General features: G+C 46.8%; 1 protein-coding gene across 1 annotated transcript; it reads right to left on the reverse strand.

Moving 5' to 3' along the window:
* Positions 1–16930: 16930 nt before the first annotated feature.
* Positions 16931–22868, reverse strand: LOC140394033 (E3 ubiquitin-protein ligase TRIM32-like). The gene is made up of 2 exons (XM_072480818.1): positions 22772–22868; positions 16931–20939 (listed from the first exon to the last, which is right to left on the reverse strand). The coding sequence occupies exon 2, from the start codon at positions 20916–20918 to the stop codon at positions 19812–19814; it is 1107 nt and encodes a 368-aa protein (XP_072336919.1). The 5' UTR covers positions 20919–20939; positions 22772–22868; the 3' UTR covers positions 16931–19811.
* Positions 22869–23835: the final 967 nt, after the last annotated feature.

Below are 23835 nucleotides of genomic sequence, written 5' to 3' on the forward strand. Positions count from 1 at the left end.
CCCTCCTCTTCCCCCCCCCCTCTCCCCCAGGTTGCTGCTGCTGCTGACCACCTCCTAACGTTCCGCTAGAAAGTCTAAGAACGGTTGCCACCGTCTGAAGAACCCTTGCACAGACCCTCGCAACGCAAGCTTTACCCTCTCCAATTTAATGAACCCGGCCATGTCGCTGATCCAGGCTTCTACGCTTGGGGGCTTCACATCCTTCCACTGTAGCAGAATCCTCCGCCGGGCTACCAGGGACGCAATGGCCAGAATACCGGCCTCTTTCGCCTCCTGCACTCCCGGCTTGTCCGATACCCCAAATAATGCTAACCCCCGGCTCGGCTTGACCCGGGTGTTCACCACCTTAGACACCGTCCTCGCAAAACCCCTCCAAAACCCATCCAGCGCCGGGCACGACCAGAACATATGGGCGTGGTTTGCTGGGCTCCCCGAGCACCTCACACTAACCTACGTTACGATAAACCCCCCCCAGCTGACGATTAATTTTCCGCGGAGAAGTCGATAAATGGTTGCCACCTCCGGGCGAACCCAAACAGTGACCCACTCAAAGCAAACTTAATCTTCCCCAGACCGAGGGGCCTCCGACTTTGGAGGTTTCGAGTCCCTCCATGCCAGCAGAATTCGTCGCCGGGCTACCAGGGAAGCAAAGGCCAAAACGTCAGTCTCTCTTTCCCCCTGGACTCGTGGGTCCTCCGAAATCCCAAAAATAGCCACCTCTGGACTCATCACCACCCCTGTTTTCAGTACCTGGGACATAACATCCGCGAACCCCTGCCAGTACCCCCTGAGTTTTGGGCATGCCCAAAACATGTGGACATGGTTCACTGGCACTCCCGATAATCTGGCGCACCTGTCCTCCAATCCGAAAAATTTACTCATCCGGGCCATTGTCATGTGGGCCCGGTGGACGACCTTGAATTGGATCAGGCTGAGCCTGGTGCATGTTGCGGTCGCGTTCAACCTGCTCAACGCCTCCACCCACAAGCCCTCTTCTATCTCACCTCTGAGCTCCTCTTCCCACTTAAGCTTCAGCTCCTTTGTCTGTGACTCTTCCACTCCCATAAGTTCTTTATCTATATCCGAGACCCTCCCCTCCCCCACCCATCCACTGGACACTACCCTGTCCTGGATCCCCCTAAGTGGCAGGCGTGGGAAGGATCAAATCTGTCTGCGTAGAAAGTCCCGCCTGAACTCATTCCCTCTCGCTAGCCCAAATTTCTCCTTTAACGCCCTCATGCTCGGGAAGCTCCCTTCCAAGAACAGATCCCCCATCCTCCCAATCCCCGCCCGTCCACCATGCTCGGAACCCACTGTCCATATTCCCCGGGGCAAATCGGTGATTGTCGCAAATTGGGGACCAAACCAATGCTCCCATTCCCCCCATGTGCCTTCTCCATTGGCCCCAGATCCGCAAAGTCGCCACCACTATGGGGCTGGTGGAGTACCGTGCCGGCGGTAGCGGCAGGAGCGCCGTAACCAGGGCCGCCAAACTGGCCCCCCTACACAAAGCGGCCTCCATTCGCCCACAAACCAACCCCGCACCCACAAACCACTTCCTTATCATAGCTATGTTGGCCGCCCAGTAGTAATTACTAAAATTTGGTAGCGCCAGCCCCCCTTCCTCTCGGTTCCTCTCGAGCATCACCCTCTTCACCCATGGGGACTTTCCTGCCCACACAAATCCTATAATCATTTTATTAACCTTCTTGAAAAAAGACCGCGGAATGAAAATGGGGAGACACTGGAAAACGAACAGGAATCTTGGGAGGATCGTCATTTTAACCGTCTGCATCTCCCCGCTATTGTTAGTGGGAGCACATCGCACCTCCGAAACTCAGCCCTTATTTGCTCCACCAACCGAGACAAGTTCAACTTGTGCAGTTTTGCTCTCTTTGGTTGGCTCTGAATATGGCGGTCAATATGGTCGCCTTCCTTAATCCTAATTATGTTTGCTCTAGAGTCGCCAGGTATCTTTCGATACCGCCACAAGGTTCGAACCCGAATACTGATCAAAGAGCCAATACACCAGTTAGTTAGTTCAAAGTCAATACTATTTATTTACAAACACAGTAATATCTACTCATGCACAAAATACTACAGACTAAGCTATCACTACTGTTAAAGCCTATACTTAGCTTCGGGCGCCCACTCAGTCAGAGGAACAATGGCCGTTGTTCGGTTCTGAGATTGCTGGGGTCGAAGTGGTAGAGGGAAAACAGTTAAAGTCGTCCATCTGGTAACGAGCGTTGACCTTGGACTTGCTTGCTTCTGGTGTAGCTGGTGGAAGGGTCTCTCCGCTGTGAGAGCCAAGTCAAAGAGAGTGATTCTCTCTTGGGGCCTTCTTCTTATACCCGAAGGGGGCTTCGTGTGCTTTTGGGCGGGCCTTGAACTTGGCCCCAATTAATTGGGCCATTTCTTGATCCTTCGCATTGATCCTGACCAATAAAGGGGAGGGTGCCCTGATGGCTGGGTGTGTCCTAGGTGGCCGTTGACCTGCTTTGTTTTCTGCTTTCGGTTTGGGGAACTGGCGCCGCAAGGTCTGGAGCCAGATCGGTTACTTAAGTATCTTCCTTTGTTCCCGGAGATGGGCCATCCATATGCTAATGGGCCTACAGTTTCAGTCTTGTCTGGGAGCTGTTTCTCCAATATGCAGACAGGCTCTGTGCCTGCCTGCTTTCTTAAAATTGTCCATTTTTCCTTGCAATCTTTGCAAATGTCCATTTTGTATTCTGGAAGTGGCCATCCCAGATGGCTACAGCAGACGGCCCCAGTCCCGCGCCACCTGTATCCCTAAGTATCTAAAACTGTCCCCCACTAACCTGAATGGCAGCCCCCTCAACCTACCTCCCTGGCCCCTCGCCTGGCCAACAAACAACTCACTCTTTGCCATGTTCAGTTTGTACCCCGAGAACAGGCCGAATTCCTTCAGGATTCCCATGATTTCGTCCATTCCAGCCACTGGATCCGTGATGTATAAGAGCAGGTCGTCGGCGTACAATGAAATTCTGTGTTCCACCCCCCCTGTACCAGCCCCTTCCAGCCCCTAGAAGCTCTTAGGGCAATTGCCAGCAGCTAATGAAAACAGCAGTGGGGAGAGGGGACACTCCTGCCTTGTCCCACGGCGCAGTCTGAAATAGTCAGATGTCATCCTGTTTGTCCTCACACTCGCCTCCGGAGCCTGGCACAACAATCTGACCCAGTCGATAAAGTGGCTGGGTGATCGGAGAATCCTGCTGCCAGCGAATGGCGTTCCGCCGAGAAATGCACGGCTGGGGGACGGGAGAATCCAGTCCAAATCAAACAGGGAGTTTAGAAGAAAATCCTTACACCAAAAAGTGATGAGAACTTGGGTATTAAAGGAATGATTGAGACAAATAATACATCGACTAACTTAAGGGGCAACATTTCGGGGAGAAGGGATAGAGGGTTATGTTCATTGAGTTATGTGAGGAGGGATGGGAGATGGGCTATGACATGAACTGGACTGGCTTGTTCGAATGGCCTGATCTTGTCCTGTGCTTAAGAGGATGAGGTTGTGTTTGTGACTCAATGCTGCCACCTAATGGATTATGTATCACATTGCAGCAGTTGGTTTTTATTGAACACATTTTGGCTAGGCGCACTGCTGTTGAAATGTTACTGCCCCATTACTTTTATAGTATAATTTATTGATTGGGATATATTTTTATTTTATTTACCAATTGTTGTGGCATGCTTTGATCACTACTTATAAATGTCGGCTTGCCTCACAATCAAAAGAAAGAGCCTGGATTTGTATTGTTTATTCCAGGAGATCCCCAAACCATTATGAACCAGTAAATTACTGTTATGTGAGCAAACATGACAGCTAATTTGTTCACACCAAAGCTTCACAGGCAACAATGAAATAGAGGGTCAGTAAGTCTGCCTTATAAAAGATGCTTTTTTCTTAGGAGGGCGACACAATTCTTCCGCTCAATGAACGTAACTAAAATATTGCTGAGAAAAAAGACCTGCAGTCAAAGCTTTTCATCTGGCACTCATCAGGATAGGTTTGGAGGAATTCCAAATCTCAAAGGCAACAACAATTTATACTGCATCAGAAGAGACTGTCGTGGTACTGAAAACAGGCTGAGAACATGCACATAGGCCAGGAACAGAAACTTCCACATGAGGTCCCGGCTGAATCGATACTGTCTGTCTGCAAGGGCACTCAATGGAACACATGATGTCGTTATCGCAATGTGGACTTTGTGATTACCCACTCACATTTACACAAAAGAACAAGACCATGCTGGGAATATGTAATGCATTTTCAGTCACAGGTGATCACCTTTGCAGCAGGACGAAGGACAGACAAAAGAAGCCATCGGACTCCATAATGAGCTGATGGTTGGTGAGAACAGGTTATTTCAGAGGAAAATGGGTCTTGATTGAATCACCCTGGATAAACAGGAGTATCCTGGATGGGATTCTCCAATAATGGGGCTATGTCCCCATGCCCACGGAAAAACGGGCGCGAATCACTCTGGCCTCACGTGGAGTGACGTCGGACCCGATCTCGGGTCTGACGCCCATTCTCCGCCGTTTTGGCCCGGAGGCTTGGAGAATCCAGGCCCCTGTTTTTCCCATTAACGAGTTGGGCTCTGGAATGCGAGGTTTACAAACAGTGTGCTGAGGATTAGGATAGTCGAGAGAATTGGGGACACTCTGTGGGAGGGAATTTAATGCAAACCCAACCCCTATCCCGATTACTTCCCAATACACCCACGGCAAACACTAAAAGACGAGAATAGTCATGGCCAGTCGTGCTGAATGGGAGGAAGTCTTCTGTAGCTATTTGAATAGTAAATGGGTTCAGTGGGGTGAGGTCCCGATCTGGGATCTGAGGGAGAGAATTGCTGGAACCATGCCCATAAAGACGTGGGTAAACGGGCTCCTAAGCTCAGTAAGGCGATTACGATCACAAGTTGTTTGGAGCAGCTCCGTGGAAGAGATCCGGAGATAATCAGAGTTAAATGACAAGGGATGTAATCGTAGAAGGCAGTGATCAAAAACCTCAGAGACAGTACAGTTTCCTCAAAGAAGCCGAAAGGGAAGTGGGCAAAGTAATTAGCAGTTTATTACAACATGGAGTCTTGCACCCCGTTGCCTCCACTAATAATTCCCCAATATGGCCAGTAAGGAAACCGGATAGTTCCTGGAGACTCAAGATTTATTATTGCACGCTGAAGCAAACAACTCCCATTACAGCCCCCACCATTGCTACGAGTCCAAAAGAGGCAAGCTCCTCATGCAAAATATTTCACAGATTTAGGCGTCAGTAATGGCTTCTGGTCCATCCCTTTTGACCATTAATACATTACAAATATGCCTTTGCGTTCCAGGGACATCAGTACACGTGGACGTGTCTGCCACAGTGCTTCCACAACTCCCCTTCCATATTTCTTCAGAGGCTTGTGAAAGGTCTCCAGGGGTTACCAAATCCCCAATGTTTGGGGTGTTCCTCCAAACTGAGACCAGGGAGGAACATCTTAAATTGCTAAAAGAACTGCTGAATTTCCTCACTACATTAAGCTTGAAGGTAAACCCCAAGAAAGCCCAAATCACGCGGTCTCCGAACTTTAACAATCCCTAGCACAGGCCCCTACCCTACAAGTACCCTACAATCTCCCCTTTGTACTTGAGGTAGCAGTCACTGACAGCACACTGGCAGTCGTGCCCCTCCAAGAACCACATGGGTGACTCAGCCCAGTAGCCTACTCTTCCCGCATTCTAACTCCGGTGGAACAAAGTTTTTCAGTCTGCAAGGAGCACCTGTTATCGGTTTTCTGGGCAGTACAGCGTTTTAGCTACATAATCGACTTAAACCCCCTCATCAAGTCTGGAGCAGGTCATATGACTTACGACATTATGTCGACGATTGTATAATCTGCTCACAGAGCAATCCTGATAAATATGCCCACAAGGGGAAACTGAGACACACTTGCCCTTGTTGAAGACCCGTGGACTAACTTACAGATTGATTATATTGATCTATTTCCGCCTGCCTGGGTGGTTACAAATACATCCTGGTCGTTGTAGACACTTTTAGTAAATGGGTGGAAACATTCCCAACCCGCACTAATGCAGTGAAGGTCACGGCCAACCCCCAAGTGCAGCACATATCCACCCGGTGGGTTCTTCCCTGCAGCATCGACTCCGGCCAGGGCACTCATTTCGCAGCCCAGGTAATGCAGATAAAACAACATTAAGGAATCTTTTTAATTATTATTTTTATTGTGTGATGTATTTATTTCTTATATTTTCGAATTTTGTATTCAATTTATGATTTTTGTGGAATATATGGTTGGGCGCAGGATTGTTAGCCCAATATTCGGATACTTGCTCATTTAGATGGTTTGGTTAGGGTTGTATGGTCCAGTGAGCAATAGCGAACTGGATCAAGAGGCGGGTCTGTGGTAACCAGACAGAGCCTAGTTTTGAGCTGGATTAAATTAGATATTTTAAATTAAAGATTGGGCACTTCAAATCATACTGCAATCAAATCTCAGACAGGCTGTTGGGAATTCAGACTTGACCAAAGTCAAATACACGACCGACCGAGAACTGCCTGAATCATGTCTGGAACACACCCACCAATCACCCATCAGGAGATCATCACATCCTATTGATCTGCACCGGTCTACTTCAGTAGTCCAGTTCGAGCCAGATGCTCAGGCACCCAGAGGTTCTGTTGTTACTTTACATGGGAACATGTTATGTGCAGACCACACCACCAGGGGTGGTCACCTGGGGGGGGCTCAGGTGTCCTGTCAAACGGTCATCAACCAGACCATTGGGTGCTGAGACTCTCTCCCGAGCTTCATTGGCAGAAAGCCAGAGGAAAAGGGTGCAAAGGGAGGGGGGACCAAACAGGCACCTGAGGCACATCAGCAGTGAAGACTCCAGGCAGAAGTAAGAGAGACATCGAAGAAGGAAGGAAGAAAGAACCTGCAGCGAGACTCACCTTTGTGACAACGGACCAGAGGATCTCAAGAATGAGACCCATAGTTCAATCAAGCCATCTTTGTGGGTAGTAGGACCGAATCTTGGGTGTTTCTAGTATTATATATTTTGGGCTAATTTACAGGTTAAATTGTGTGTTTAATAAAGATTGATGAATTTATACTTGTGTTTGTCCTTTGTTCTCCTCGCTATTAAAACACACCGAGATAAAACATTTGAGTAAGTAAACTGGTCAAAAATATCCGAATTGAGGGAAGGGGAGGCGGAGATAGTGGAAGGAGGGGGAGGCGGAGATAGTGGTGGCGATGGACACAGAGAAAGCCTTCGATAGGGTAGAGTGGGGGTACCTGTGGGAGGTGCTGAAGAGGTTCGGGTTTGGGGAGGGGTTTGTCAGGTGGGTTAGGCTGTTGTATGAGGTCCCGATGGCGAGTGTGGCCACAAATAGGAGGAGGTCCGAGTACTTTCGGTTGCACCGAGGGACGAGACAGGGGTGTCCCCTGTCCCCCCTGCTCTTCGCACTGGCGATTGAACCCCTGGCTATGGCACTGAGAGAGTTGAGGAACTGGAGGGGGTTGGTGCGGGGTGGGGAGGAGCATAGGGTGTCGCTTTATGCGGACGACCTGCTGCTGTATGTGGCGGACCCGGTGGGAGGAATGCCAGAGGTAATGAGGATCCTTAGGGAATTCGGGGACTTTTCGGGGTACAAGCTCAATATGGGGAAGAGCGAGCTGTTCGTAGTTCAGCTAGGGGACCAGGAGAGGGGGATTGGCGAGCTCCCACTAAAAAGGGCAGAGAGGAGCTTCAGGTATTTGGGGGTCCAGGTGGCCAGGAGCTGGGGGGCCCTGCATAGGCTTAACTTTACAAGGCTGGTGGAGCAAATGGAGGAGGAGTTCAAGAGGTGGGACGCGTTGCCGCTGCCCTTGGCGGGTAGGGTGCAGTCAATCAAAATGAAGGTGCTCCCAAGGTTTTTGTTCCTGTTCCAGTGCCTCCCCGTGTCTATCCCGAAGGCTTTTTTCAAGTGGGTTAACAGGAGCTCTTCCAGGGCAGGTGTGACCTGTATAAGAAGGACGGGTTGCATCTAAACCGGAGAGGCATAAATATCCTGGCCGCGAGGTTTGCTAGTGTCACACGGGAGGGTTTAAACTAGTATGGCAGGGGGGTGGGCACGGGAGCAATAGGTCAGAAGGTGAGAGCATTGAGGGAGAACTAGGGAATAGGGACAGTGTGGCTCTGAGGCAGAGCAGACAGGGAGAAGTTGCTGAACACAGCGGGTCTGGTGGCCTGAAGTGCATATGTTTTAATGCAAGAAGTATTACGGGTAAGGCAGATGAACTTAGAGCTTGGATTAGTACTTGGAACTATGATGTTGTTGCCATTACAGAGATCTGGTTGAGGGAAGGGCAGGATTGGCAGCTAAACGTTCCAGGATTTAGATGTTTCAGGCGGGATAGAGGGGGATGTAAAAGGGGAGGCGGAGTTGCGCTACTGGTTCGGGAGAATATCACAGCTGTACTGCGAGAGGACACCTCAGAGGGCAGTGAGGCTATAGGGGTAGAGATCAGGAATAAGAAGGGTGCAGTCACAATGTTGGGGGTTTACTACAGGCCTCCCAACAGCCAGCGGGAGATAGAGGAGCAGATAGGTAGACAGATTTTGGAAAAGAGTAAAAACAACAGGGTTGTGGTGATGGGAGACTTCAACTTCCCCAATATTGACTGGGACTCACTTAGTGCCAGGGGCTTAGACGGGGCAGAGTTTGTAAGGAGCATCCAGGAGGGCTTCTTAAAACAATATGTAGACAGTCCAACTAGGGAAGGGGCGGTACTGGACCTGGTATTGGGGAATGAGCCCGGCCAGGTGGTAGATGTTTCAGTAGGGGAGCATTTCGGTAACAGTGACCACAATTCAGTAAGTTTTAAAGTACTGGTGGACAAGGATAAGAGTGGTCCTAGGATGAATGTGCTAAATTGGGGGAAGGCTAATTATAACAATATTAGGCGGGAACTGAAGAACATAGCTTGGGGGCGGATGTTTGAGGGCAAATCAACATCTGACATGTGGGAGGCTTTCAAGTGTCAGTTGAAAGGAATTCAGGACCGGCATGTTCCTGTGAGGAAGAAGGATAAATACGGCAATTTTTGGGAACCTTGGATGACGAGAGATATTGTAGGCCTCGTCAAAAAGAAAAAGGAGGCATTTGTCAGGGCTAAAAGGCTGGGAACAGACGAAGCCTGCGTGGAATATAAGGAAAGTAGGAAGGAACTTAAGCAAGGAGTCAGGAGGGCTAGAAGGGGTCACGAAAAGTCATTGGCAAATAGGGTTAAGGAAAATCCCAAGGCTTTTTACACGTACATAAAAAGCAAGAGGGTAGCCAGGGAAAGGGTTGGCCCACTGAAGGATAGGCAAGGGAATCTATGTGTGGAGCCAGAGGAAATGGGCGAGGTACCATTTCCCTGCCTATCCAGCCTCTCCTTATAACTCAAACCATCAAGTCCCGGTAACATCCTAGTAAATCTTTTCTGCACTCTTTCTAGTTTAATAATATCCTTTCTATAATAGGGTGACCAGAACTGCACACAGTATTCCAAGTGTGGCCGTACCAATGTCTTGTACAACTTCAACAAGACGTCCCAACTCCTGTATTCAATGTTCTGACCAATGAAACCAAGCATGCCGAATACTTTGCATCAGTATTCACCAAAGTGAAGAAATTGGTAGATGTTGAGTCTGGAGAAGGGGGTGTAGATAGCCTGGGTCACATTGAGATCCAAAAAGACGAGGTGTTGGGTGTCTTAAAAAATATTAAGGTAGATAAGTCCCCAGGGCCTGATGGGATCTACCCCAGAATACTGAAGGAGGCTGGAGAGGAAATTGCTGAGGCCTTGACAGAAATCTTTGGATTCTCGCTGTCTTCAGGGGATGTCCCGGAGGACTGGAGAATAGCCAATGTTGTTCCTCTGTTTAAGAAGGGTAGCAAGGATAATCCCGGGAACTACAGGCTGGTGAGCCTCACTTCAGTGGTAGGGAAATTACTGGAGAGAATTCTTCGAGACAGGATCTACTCCCATTTGGAAGCAAATGGATGTATTAGTGAGAGGCAGCACGGTTTTGTGAAGGGGAGGTCTGTCTCACTAACTTGATAGAGTTTTTCGAGGAGGTCACTAAGATGATTGATGCAGGTAGGGCAGTGGATGTTGTCTATATGGACTTCAGTAAGGCCTTTGACAAGGTCCCTCATGGTAGACTAGTACAAAAGGTGAAGTCACACGGGATCAGGGGTGAGCTGGCAGGTGGATACAGAACTGGCTAGGCCATAGAAGGCAGAGAGTAGCAATGGAAGGATGCTTTTCTCATTGGAGGGCTGTGACCAGTGGTGTTCCACAGGGATCAGTGCTGGGACCTTTGCTCTTTGTAGTATATATAAATGATTTGGAGGAAAATGTAACTGGTCTGATTAGTAAGTTTGCAGACGACACAAAGGTTGGTGGAATTGCGGATAGCGATGAGGACTGTCGGAGGATACAGCAGGATTTAGATTGTTTGGAGACTTGGGCGGAGAGATGGCAGATGGAGTTTAATCCGGACAAATGTGAGGTAATGCATTTTGGAAGGTCTAATGCAGGTAGGGAATATACAGTGAATGGTAGAACCCTCAAGAGTATTGAAAGTCAAAGAGATCTAGGAGTACAGGTCCACAGGTCATTGAAAGGGGCAACACAGGTGGAGAAGGTAGTCAAGAAGGCATACGGCATGCTTGCCTTCATTGGCCGGGGCATTGAGTATAAGAATTGGCAAGTCATGTTGCAGCTGTATAGAACCTTAGTTAGGCCACACTTGGAGTATAGTGTTCAATTCTGGTCGCCACACTACCAGAAGGATGTGGAGGCTTTAGAGAGGGTGCAGAAGAGATTTACCAGAATGTTGCCTGGTATGGAGGGCATTAGCTATGAGGAGCGGTTGAATAAACTCGGTTTGTTCTCACTGGAACGAAGGAGGTTGAGGGGAGAACTGATAGAGGTATACAAAATTATGAGGGGCATAGACCGAGTGGATCGTCAGAGGCTTTTCCCCAGGGTAGAGGGGTCAATTACTAGGGGGCATAGGTTTAAGGTGAGAGGGGCAAGGTTTAGAGTAGATGTACGAGGCAAGTTTTTACGCAGAGGGTAGTGGGTGCCTGGAACTCGCTACCGGAGGAGGTGGTGGAAGCAGGGACGATAGTGACATTTAAGGGGCATCTTGACAAATACATGAATAGGATGGGAATAGAGGGATACGGACCCAGGAAGTGTAGAAGATTGTAGTTTAGTCAGGCAGCATGGTCGGCACAGCTTGGAGGGCCGAAGGGCCTGTTCCTGTGCTGTACATTTCTTTGTTCTTTGTTCTTTGAGTATAATGGGGTTTGTGTGGGCGCGAGGGACTCCGAGGGTGAGAAGGGTGTTTCTGGAGTGGAGTAGAGATTGGGGGGGCTGGCGCTGCCCAACCTCTGTGGGTACTACTGGGCCGCCAATGCGACGATGGTGCGCAAGTGGGTGATGGAGGGGGAGGGGGCTGCATGGAAGAGGCTGGAGATGGCGTCCTGTGTGGGTACGAGTCTGGGGGCGCTGGCAACGGTGCCGCTGCCGCTCCCTCCAAGGAGGTATACCACGAGCCCGGTGGTGGTGGTGGCCCTCAAAATTTGGGGGCAGTGCAGGCGGCATAGGGGGGAAGTTGTGGCCTCGGCGTGGACCCCATTACGGGGGAACCACCGGTTCGCCCCAGGAAGAACAGGTGGAGGGTTTTCGGGGTGGCACAGGGCAGGGATACGAAGGTTGGGGGACCTGTTTGTGGACGGGAAGTTCGCGAGCTTGGGTGAGCTGGAGGAGAAGTACGGGCTCCCCCCGGGGAACACCTTCAGGTACTTACAGGTAAGGGCGTTTGCCAGACGGCAGGTGGTGGAATTCCCGCGGCTACTGCCACACACAGTACAGGACAGGGTGCTCTTGGGGGGGTGGGTGGGAGTGGGGAAGATCTCGCAAACTTACCAGGTGATGCAGGAGGAGTAGGAGGCCTCAGTGGTGGAGTTGAAAGGTAAGTGGGAGGAGGAGTTGGGAGAGGAGATCGAAGAGGGGACGTGGGCAGATGCCCTAGGGAGGGTGAATTCTTCCTCTTCGTGCGCGAGGCTCAGCCTCATACAGTTTAAGGTGCTGCACAGGGCACACATGACTGGGACAAGGATGAGCCGGTTCTTTGGGGGTGAGAACAGGTGTGTTAGGTGCTCAGGGAGCCCAGCAAATCACACCCATATGTTCTGGGAATGCCCGGCGCTGGAGGAATTTTGGAAGGGCGTAGCGAGGACAGTGTCGAGAGTGGTAGGATCCAAGGTCAGACCGGGCTGGGAGCTCGCAATATTTGGGGTGTCAGAGCAGCCGGGAGTGCAGGAGGTGAAAGAGGCCGGAATTCTGGCCTTTGCATCCCTGGTAGCCCGGCGACGGATTCTCGTTCAGTGGAAAGATGCGAGGCCCCCAAGCGTGGAATCCTGGATCAGCGATATGGCAGGGTTCATTAAATTGGAGAGGGTGAAATTCGCCTTGAGAGGGTCGGTACAAGGGTTCTTTAGGCGGTGGCAACCGTTCTTATACTTTCTGGCAGAACGATAGACATTGGCCAATGGCAGCAGCAGCTCGGGGGGGGGTTACTTTATTTTTGTTTATGTTATTTACACTGGAGGGTCTGAGGGGGTGTATACACCTGTTGTGTTAAGTCGGGGTGTTAATGTTAATTTATTATTTATGTATGGGGGGGAGGGGTCTGGGGGTTTGCTTTTTTAGATTGTGTTTTGTACTTAACCCTGTTGGGTTCTTTTTTCTTTCTCATTTTGTTATTGATATTTTATGAAAACCTTTAATAAAAATTATTTTAAAAAAAATATCCAAATTGGACAAATACAACAGTGAGGATTGGTTGACAAGTGGACTTTGCTTGGTAGAGGATTTGTCACGTAGCTTGTGAGGCCTCAAGGCCAACTCAGACATACGTTTCTGCAAGCCTAATAAAGGGACTGGGATAGTCATTGCAGGCATTGGTGTAGTGGTAAGTCGCTGGACTAGTAATTCAGACACCCATGGTAATTCTCCGGAGACCAGGGTTTGAATCTCACCATGGCAGATGTGAAATTTGAATTCAATAAAAATCTGGAATTAAAAGTCTAATGGGGCAGCACGGTAGCACCGTGGTTAGCACAGTTGATTCCCAGCTCCAGAGTCCCAGGTTCGATTCCCTGTTTTGGCCACTGTCTGTGCAGAGTCTGCACATTCTCCCCGTGTCTGCGTGGGTTTCCTCTGGGTGCTCCGGATTCCTCCCACAGTCCAGAGATGTGCAGGTTAGGTGGATTGGCCATGATAAATTGCCCTTAGTGTCCAAAGGGTTAGTTGGGGTTACGGGGATAGGGTGGAGGTGTGGGGATAGAGTGAGGTGTGGGCTTGGCTAGGGTGCTCTTTCCAAGGGCCGGTGCAGCCCATTGATGGGCCGAATGGCCTCCTTCTGCACTGTAAATTCTATGATGACCAGGAAACCATTGTTGATTGTAGTAAAAACCCATCTGGTTCACTTATGTCCTTTAGTGAAGGAAATCTGTCATCCTTACCTGGTCTGGCCTACATGTAACTCCAGACCCTCAGCAATGTGGATGGCTCAGGGATGGGCAATAAATGCTGGTCCAGCCAACGATACTCACATCCCATGAACAAATAAAAAATATGGACTACATTTGGTGGGTCCAGATTCATATCCACTGGACTCCTTTGCTAAGCCTGAATGCACAGCCTTGCTTGAAAGTAAGTTACGAAAATGCATGTTGGACTTGCGAAAGTGTCACAAGTTGCCTTGTGGTCTATATAAGACAATTTGTTCTTATGGTTCACTGTGTCCTTGTGTGCATGGACTGTAGAAGACACCCAAACGTCATACCCCTTTACCCCCTGTCTTATCTATGACTGGTTCCACATAACACGAGTTGGCCAAATGGTTGACTGAGTTGTTGCAACCAGTTCTGAGTACATTTTCCATAAACACAGTGAAGGATTCCTTCATCTTTGCGAAGACCATTCAGGACTTGCATGTTTATAGCAATGTCGTATCCATGTGTTCTACATCCCAGAGTACTTAAGGAAGTGGCTCTCGAAATAATGGATGCATTGATGATCATCTTCCAGGATTCTATAGACTCTGGAACTGTTCCTACAGATTAGAGAGTAACTAATGTAATCCCAATATTTAAAAAGGGAGGTGGAGAGATATCAGGGAATTATAGACCAGTAAGCCTGATGTCGGTACTGGGGAAAATTCTAGAACCCATTATCAAAGATTTTATAGCAGAGCACTTAGAAAACAGTGGCAGGATTAAACAGAGTCAGCATTGATTTACAGAGGGGAAATCATGCTTGACAAATCTACTGGAATTCTTTGAGGATGTAACTCGTAGAATTGATGATGGGGAGCCAGTGCGTGTGGTTTATTTGGACTTTCAAACGGCTTTCGACAAAGTCCCACCTAAGAGATTAGCATGTGAAATTAAAGGGCTAGGGCTAGTGTATTGAGATGGTTAGAAAACTGGTTGGTTTACAGGAAACAAAGGGTAGGATTAAACAGGTCTTCTTCCAAATGGCAGGCAGTGACTAGTGGTACTGCAGGGATCAGTGCTGGGATCCCAGCTTTTACAATATATATTAATGATTTAGATGAGGGAACAAAATGTAATATCTCCAAATTTGCAGATGACACAAAGTTGGGTGGCAGGGTGAGCTGTGAGGAGGATACAGAGATCTGCCAATGTAATTGGGACAAGTTGAGCGAATGGGCAAATGCATGGCAGATGCAGTAGAATTTGGATAAATCCACTTTTGTCGCAATAAACGGGAAGGCAGTCTACTATTTGAATGGCCATAAATTAGGAGAAGGTAACGTTCAATGAAACCTGGGTGCCCTCATAGACGAGTCACTGAAGGTAAACATGCAGGTGCAGCAAGCGGTAAAGAAGGCAAATGGTTTGCTGTTTTTCATTGTGAGAGGATTCGAGTGCAGGAGTGTCTTGCTAGATTTATACAGGGCCTTGGTGAGGCCACATCTGGAATATTGTGTGCAGTTTTGGTCTCCTTATCTGAGGAAGGATGTTGTTGCTGTAGGGGGAGTGCAACTAAGGTTTACCAGACTGATTCCTCAGATGGCAGGATGAATGTATGAGGAGAAATTGATATTGTTTTCGCTGGAGTTCAGAAAATGAGGGGGGATCTCATAGAAACCTATGATATTCTAACAGGACAAGATAGCGTAGATGCAAGAAGGTGGTGGGGGAGTCCAGGGGCCACAGTCTGAGGATACGGCTTAGACCATTTAGGACAAAGATGAGGAGAAATTTGTTCACCCAGAGAGTGGTGAGCCTGTGGAATTCATGACCACAGAAAGCAGTTGAGGTCAAAACATTTTATGTTTTCAAGAAGCAGTTGGATGTGGCACTTGGGGCGAAGGGGATCAAAGGATATGTGGGGAAAGTGGGATTAGGCTATTGAGTTGGATGATCAGCCATGATTATAATGAATGGCGGAGCAGGCTCAAATGGCCTACTCCTGCTCCTATTTTTCAGTTTCTATGAAACAGGTCTTTGTTGGAATGATGCCCCTCCCCCCCCAACCTCCTACCACTTGTGTATTTCTGAAATGTAGATGATATAGTTGTTGCATTTGAATCTGCATCTGCCATGTAAGAATTTCCTCAAACACTTTAATGGGCTCCATCCTGCCTCTGAAATTCACTTTTGAAATGGAGCAGTCAAATGAATTCCCTTTCCGTGACCCATTAGCTGTGAAACATGCCAGAGAGTGTCTCCTCTATCAGTGTCTACCATAGGGCAACACGGTGGCACAGTGGTTAGTGCTGCTGTCTCACGGCACTGAGGTCCCAGGTTCTATCCCGACTCTGGGTCACTGTCCGTGTGGAGTTTGCACATTCTCCCCATGTTTGCATGAGTTTCGCCCCCAAAACCCAAAAGATGTGCAGGGTAGGTGGATTGGCCATGCTAAATTGCCCCTTAATTGAAAAAAATGAATTGGGTACTCTAAATTAAAAAAAAAAAATCAGTGTCTACCACAAGACTACCTTCAATGGTAAATACACACGTTGGGATTCTTCTAATTCCTCAGACTGTAAGATTGGCCTTATCAGCAACCCCATAAATAGGGCCTAAGTCATTTGCTCACCATGCAATCTTGATGCTGAAGTTGAGCACATCAAATACATCCTGCAGGATAATGGCTACCCTGTTCAGATCATTTCACACTGTATATCACACAAGCACGTTAGTGGGCCAAACACCTTCGGTCGTGAAAAGTGCCCAGTTTACCTCAGATTACCCTGGAAGGGGAAAATGTTACATAAAATCGATCAGTTTAAAGTTAGCTGCTTCACACTGCTGCTATGCAGGAGCAACAGCTCTACAAGAGATATGTATTCGCCACTAACTGGATGCTGCTGTTCAGCAAAAAATATGTTTTGCCTATCGCACAAATGAGTAATGTGGTATCTGAATTTAAGTGCTAGGTGTGTAGGCTGTACATCGAAAGATTGCCAGATTGTATCAAACAGAATGTCCCTTCAGATGTTCCCAATGAGCAAGATACCAATCATACCCAACCAGCTTGTGTATACGAAACTCACAGCATAGTGCCCAACATTAGATGTGATTGGGCAACACTTACTAAGTAATCCTGATTGTGTTTGAATTACAGTAACGACCAATTTAAGATTGTCAGTTGTGTTTGCAGCTCATTTGCACGTCTGCTACACGTTCCATTTATTCACGCACCTTGTCACAAAAAGAATATATATAAAGAAGGGAATCACTGGAATCAGCCATGTCAGAGTCTTCTTTTACTTTATTCTGATTTTATTATTAGATTGTAATGGTTTCCAAACTTGCATCAGGAACTGATTGAAATAGGCTTTCGTAACAGTAAAATAACAAACTGTTGTAACGAATATGTATATGTATGAGAATAAAAATCATTTACATCAGTTATACAATAATTATGATTAGTCTATCTACTAAACTGCCTTGCCGAACAAAATTTGCATTCATCAGGTGATTTAGCTCAATGCTGTTCCTGAATGTCAGTTGAAACTTCAAAATGAAGAGGTAATCACTCTTGCGAGGATGGACTTAAATAAAGCTCAAACACAGTGGGAGGAAGAAAAGAGAAAAGAAATAAAGAACATATGTGAACTGAGTAGAAAGGAATATCAAGGAACATTGGCAAAACCTGATCAAAGTTCTTACAGCAGCTAAATAAGATTTTACTTGACAGAAGAAAAGTGCTGGTACAAACGGAGATGGCATTAAACCTGCGATTCCAGGAAAAGAAAAGTGAACGATTAGAATCATGGTGAATAACTTAATGTTAAAAATGATCCTGAATTTAAACATTATGAGGAGAATTCAATTGTTTATGAAGGATAACTTTGATTGTCTGGCTGATAACTTTTTCAAAGACTTGGACATTTAAAAAGTGCAGACACAGCAGAAAATGGAAATCAGGAATTCAAAGGTGACCAGAGTGGTTCAGCATCTGTTTTAAAAAGTGAAAATCCTGATGACAATTGCTGAATCCAGGTGGATTTCTACTTTGATCCCAATTTGCAGCCGCCAATACGCAGCCACCAGATGGTTGGCCAGAAATTAGCACTGTTGTTCCTGACAAAGTTAACCAGATCAAACAAATTATAAAACCTTTGGACCCATCAAGAATACTATCCCAGGGTCCTACCTGTACAAAGTCCATTACATATCTTAGAAATGCACCACAAAGAGAGGAAAACCAAGGTACTGATCTATACCGAACACAAGCCAGGTGTTCCGAGGAAAGTTCCAAAAGCAAGAATGTTGGTGCATGTTGCAGGGCAAAACAATGTGATTGTGGATGCCATGCCAATAGTTTAAAGAACAAAGGACGGTGACAATGTCCTAAAGTCAGGTTTTGTGTTTTATAAAGTCATAAAATAACACTGCACGTTTATAATGAAACTCTTTTTGGAAATACAGTTGATCATTGTTGTTACCTGACTAACATGTAATATGTCGGTTCTCAAAATGTTTATGACGTTAAGAAGTTGTTGTATTTTGAACATTGATGGGAAGAAAACTTTACTATGGTCGAACTTTCTTCTCTCCAAGTGGCGACATTTGATGACCTTTGACCCATAAGCAGTACAGTGCGGAAAATTTGTAATTTCTTTAAATATATGTGTAATTATTTTAAGTACATTTGAATCGGATTTTTAAGACTTTGCATCATTGTGAAATGATCAACTGCAATTTTCCTGGAAAACTGAAACACTGATCCATGTGACTCGGTGACCCTTTACTTGGAAACAGTACCATCAGGAAGGAAATGAACATGTGATAGACATGTGTTTGCCACACACAGAGGAGAGCTGCAGACAGAGGAGAGCTGAAGACAAATGAGAGCTGCAGACAAATGAGAGCTGTGGCAGAGGGGAGAAGAGAGAAGGCATATTTACAAGGAGATCTGTGTCTGAAAAACAATTAAACAGGATTGAATGACCAAGGTTGGAGCAAGGATTGTGAATTGGATGATTGTTCTAGTGCTGCTTCTCCTTCTGAGCAGAGCAGACCACTTAGCTGGATTTATCAAAGGAATAAATTAAAGATGTTTCTTGGAAATCTGTGTCATCGAGACTGTCATAATCCTATCTAACCAGGTCCTGTAGGAGTGTGATGTTTGAGTGCCAACTATCTCCACGGACCTCTGATGGAATATAGCTGCGGATGAACACAATTCATGGGTTGAATTGATTTAGAGGAACAGTGTAAGATTCTATGTACCAGAAGCCAGGTTAGAGAACTTCAGAACTGCAACTAGTTCCACATGTTTTCTGGGAGTGATGCAAGTGCATGTGGTTGCGAATAGACATAGCTTTGTTGTATCAAAGTGAAGTATATCCGGCTGGATTCTCCGGTTCCCCAGCTGCCTGTTTCTCGCTGGCGTGCCGTTTGCTGGCGGCAGCATTCTAATATCCGCCGCTTGTCATTGGGATTTCCCATTGAAGCTATCCCACCACCACTGGGAAACCGGCGGGAAAAGTGAATGGCCATAGCCGGAGAATTCTGGCCACCTTTCTAGTTAAAGTATAATTTGCCTTTAAATTCATGGGGCAACGGGGAGAATACTATTCTTTTATATTCATGGTACAACAAAGACCATTTTGACATGTGATTATGGATTAACATGTGCTCACCTAAGGACTAAGAAATCTTTATGATAATTGAATAAAACCTGAGAACGTAGCACCTAAAACACTGATGAATACTTTTTTGTATTTTTTTCCAATTAGTGTAGCTAATCCACCTACCCTGCACATCTTTGGGCTGTGGTGGTGCGACCCACGCAGACATGGCGAGAATGCGAACTCCTCATGGACAGTGACCTGGGGCTGGGATGGAACCTGGGACCTCGCCACCGTGCCGCACTAACATTGATGAACACTTAAAGAAAGGTTATTTGAAGAATCACAAGCATCATGGTTCAGAAAACAAGGAAGGTAGCCCATCGCATGTCAAGAAATACTTGATCAACAATCGATTGATTTGTTGATTGCCAGACTTTCTCTGATAACTGTTTTACAGAATGTGGGATGATGAGGGCAAAACTCATGTCCAGATTTGCGTCTTTTAAAAAAAATTGGGGCAGTTGACCTGGAACAAACGGTGCCAGGAACCAGCTCTGAAATATTTGTCACAGATGTTTCTGCAAGTTTGCAAAATTTACTCGCATCTAACTGTCCTTTTCTCTGGGCGTAATAAGAGGACTATAACTGGATGGGCCACTTTTCGCTGAAGCATAGTATGGAGCTACTCTGTACTTGAAAACCTTTATGCAGTTGCCTCCAGTGTCCATGACGAACAGTAGACCATAGCTAGAGCAAGCCAAAGTAGTCGGTGTCCTGAGACCTGCAGACACAATGCAAATAGGAGAGCCACACTTTGGAAACAGCGTCACATTCCGTTTCTGCTCATCCACTACCATTATGTTCCCTTCTGGATCAGTGCAGACCCCAGCTGGGTTCCCAAACTGGTGGCAATACTTGGCGCCGAGAGAGTACATTAGTTTTAGGTTACTTCCATACACTTTCACATCGCCACATTCTTCACTTACAACTATTCCACCATCATAGGTTGAACATATATACCTGGGCCCTCTTAATCCTGTGACAGTCTGAACATTCAGCACCTTAAATGCGTGGTCAATGGAAAAGATATGAACTTTGCCTGCAGTATAATCAGCTACTAGGAGCTTTCCAGAAGGGTCCACTCCAATGCCTTTGGGGCAATCAATCTTTCCAATTTTTATCCATTCACCTTCGGAGAACTTGGAATGGGGATTGAAGATCCGAATAACTCCACCCACCATGTCAGTAACGGCCACCATTCCAGCTCTAGTCAGAGTCACATCTTCCGGTAGAAAAGGTTCTTTGCTCCTTCCCTGATTCTGAATACAGTACAGTGATTGGAATACCTGACCAGATCGATTTAATACATGGACCCATGGAGAGCTGACACTGACAATATAGGTGGTGCCATCGAGGCAACAATGGATACCACTCAAGCCATCCGACTTAACCCCCCCTGGATTCTCAATTTCATACATCAGATCATTCTGACGAAAACGGACCAGATTTTCAATATTCTCAAGATCCTGACAGATCTGCGACGCGGTTTGTGACAGATGATTCAAATGCTGCACGGTTACCATACCCATTCCTCTATGACGGTTTAGTAACGGGCCTGTCTTCTGCAAAGTGTTCCCTGACTTAACCTGAAGGTTATGCATCGTCCGCAATAGTTTCTCTTTGCGCTTTGAGATTTCTAAGGAATAGTCCATTCTAACTCATTTGTTTCCTATCTGAAAATGAAAAAGAATTTGTTTTAGAATATTTATACACCAGACTTAGCTAAGAATAGATATTGCTATCACATAAATTGCTCATGTGCTATATCAGCTTAAGGCTTTAAAATGTACATGTTTTATTTAATAGAGCATCAAATAAGTGTTTTTTTCTCTCTAGTTTCTACTTTTTCTAAAGGTGTTTTCAGGCAATCTGCTGCTCAGCTTTACTGACCCACAATCTATAACTGGTGTCATGGTCGAGACGTGAAAGAAAAAATATATATCTAATTCATAGCTGAACTACTTTATAAAGCCATTTGATGTGTGAATAAAGAACAAAGAACAATACAGCACAGGAACAGGCCCTATGGCACTCCAAGCCTGTACCGGTCATGATACCAACCTTTGCCAAAACCCTCAGCACTTCATTGTGCCGTATCCCTCTATACCCACCCTATCCATGTGTTTGTCAAGATGCCTTTTGTATCTGCCTTAATGTATCTGCTTCCACAACCTCCCCTGGTAACGGGTTCCAGGCACTCACCACCCTCTGCGTAAAAAACCTGCCTCGCACATCTCTAAACTTTGCCCCACAGACCTTAAAACTATGCCCCCTGGTGACTGATCCCTGGGAAAGAGTTCCTGCCCATCTACTCTATTCATGCCCCTCATAATCTTGTGGACCTCTATCAGGTCACCCCTCAACCTCCGTCTTTCTAATAAAAATAGTCCGAGTCTATTTAGCCTCTCCACATAGCTAACACCCTCCAGACCAGGCAACATCCTGGTAAACCTCCTCTGCACCCTCTTCAAAACCTCCACATCCTTCTGGTATTGTGGCGATCAGAATTGTGCGCAATATTCCAAGTGTGGCCTCACCAAGGTTCTATACAAAATGTGCTTTACAAAATGTACATTTGCTAAGCAGACAAGATGGCTCCATCTGGAGGAAACTGGAGCACCCGGAGGAAACCCACGCAGACACGGGAGAAGGTGCAAACTCTACACAGATAGTCACCAAGGCTGGAATCGAACCTGGGTCCCTGGTGCTGTTAGGCAGCAGTGCTAACCACTGTGCCACCATGAATAAACTAGGAGACTCATCTGAAACATATAGCCGTGACTATCCCAACACAGCGATGAGCTGCAGATTGACTATTCAAAGCTACCTGGAACATTCCAGTGGAAAACAAAGTGAAGGCAATGATGACTTTCACGGTCACAGACAATGTCTTCAGCTAGCACCTAACATAACTTCTCAATAGCTTCCAGGGAGATGTTCAGCCTTCTGAGACATTGATGGGCTGAGAATGCTTAAGAAGATCCTCAAGGTCTTTAAGGCCTATTTCTGTGTGACTTGTCCGAATGCCCTCGATTCTATCTCATTCCAGATCTGCATCCCCCCTTTATATAATACAAAACTAACACGATTCTCAAAGATAAATCCGTCTGCCCACTCCAAGATTACATTTTATTAGGAGAACACATAAAGGGCAGTAAAACTCTTCATTGAAGCTGAAGGTACAAAGAACCAAAGAATTGCTCTCTGGAGAAAGTTCCAGAGAGATGCACAAAGTTAATCAAAAATGATGTGGTGTCCACTTTTGGGATAATGCCCACCACAGTTATGGGCAGTTTGCCCATGCCCTCTGCCTGTTTGCAGGGTGACCAGTAAGTGACTGGCAACTGCCTTGGGGGAAAGATTAGGCGCCCAGTTTGTGGTACAGGTTTGTGACAATAATCCCAAACATTTGATTCCTCCAAACAACGTACCTAGGCTTTTACTTGCTAAGTGCCTTCACATTTGACTTAATTAAGAAGGTGATATTAGAACAGATGATACTTACAATGCGAAGTTCCGGTAGTGTTACCTGACTGGTATTACTTGGTGCAATGGACAATATCCAGGTAAGCGCTTGATAGTTTGTAACTAATGTGTGAGAATAAAACAGAGAGCATGTTGGCTTTTTGTTGTTAGTGACAGAACAACAGTTGCCAAAGTGCTTTCAAGTTGATTTACATTGGAGCATGCACAGAGAACACAGGAGCTGGCTACTGAAGCTTGTTTCTTTGGTTACACAGTTAACTAACAGGTAGGGGAAGATTTACACTGAAACACTATTGTGTCAAGGCACAGAGTCTCCCAAACGACAGGGGCGGCAAAAAATGATGAGTGAGCATTGAACTGTTGGAAGTGCTGTCTTTCAATTGAGATTTTACACTGGGCTGGATTCTCCATCGCGGGTCCGGCCCGCTACTGCTGCTAGCGAGGACGGAGAATTTGACACGCGGTTCGCTGGTGGTGGGATTTTCTCTTCCCGTCGCTTGTCAATGAAATTTCCCATTGAAACCACCCCATGCTGCCAGGAAACTTACAGGCAGGAGTGCGCTGCCGGCGGGACCAGAGATTCCTACAGCCAGCGGACGGGTGGGGAATTCCGGCCTATAATTTGGATTTTAGATCAGGGCTGGAATTCTCCAGCCATCGGGATTATCTTTTCCTACTGGCAGCATATCCCCACCTGTGGGTTTCCCAGCAGCGAGGGGAGTTTCAATGAGAAATCCCATTGACAAGCGGCGGGAAGAGAAAACCCCGCCGCCAGTGAATGGCACGCCACCGAGAAATATGTGGCTGGGGGACCGGAGAATCCCACACACTGTCTGCTTGGCTGTGTGCGATGGAGCGAACGGCAGTGGGGAGACCATTTCATTGCAGTGCTGTTCATTCAGAGGGAACTGAGTAGCAGAGGAGGTAGTTTTGATGATTTCAGCTCCTTTTTGCTGTGTGCATTACTGGGGGTTTGGGCTGGCACTGTTTTCAAGGAGGGCAGGGGAATTGTCCCTGCAGTCCTGCTATCCATTAACCAGCATCACAAAAGCACATTATCCGGTGTAATAATCGGACCCAAGG

This window comes from Scyliorhinus torazame, chromosome 17 (assembly GCF_047496885.1).
Source record: "Scyliorhinus torazame isolate Kashiwa2021f chromosome 17, sScyTor2.1, whole genome shotgun sequence".
Taxonomy (NCBI): Eukaryota; Metazoa; Chordata; class Chondrichthyes; order Carcharhiniformes; family Scyliorhinidae; genus Scyliorhinus; species Scyliorhinus torazame.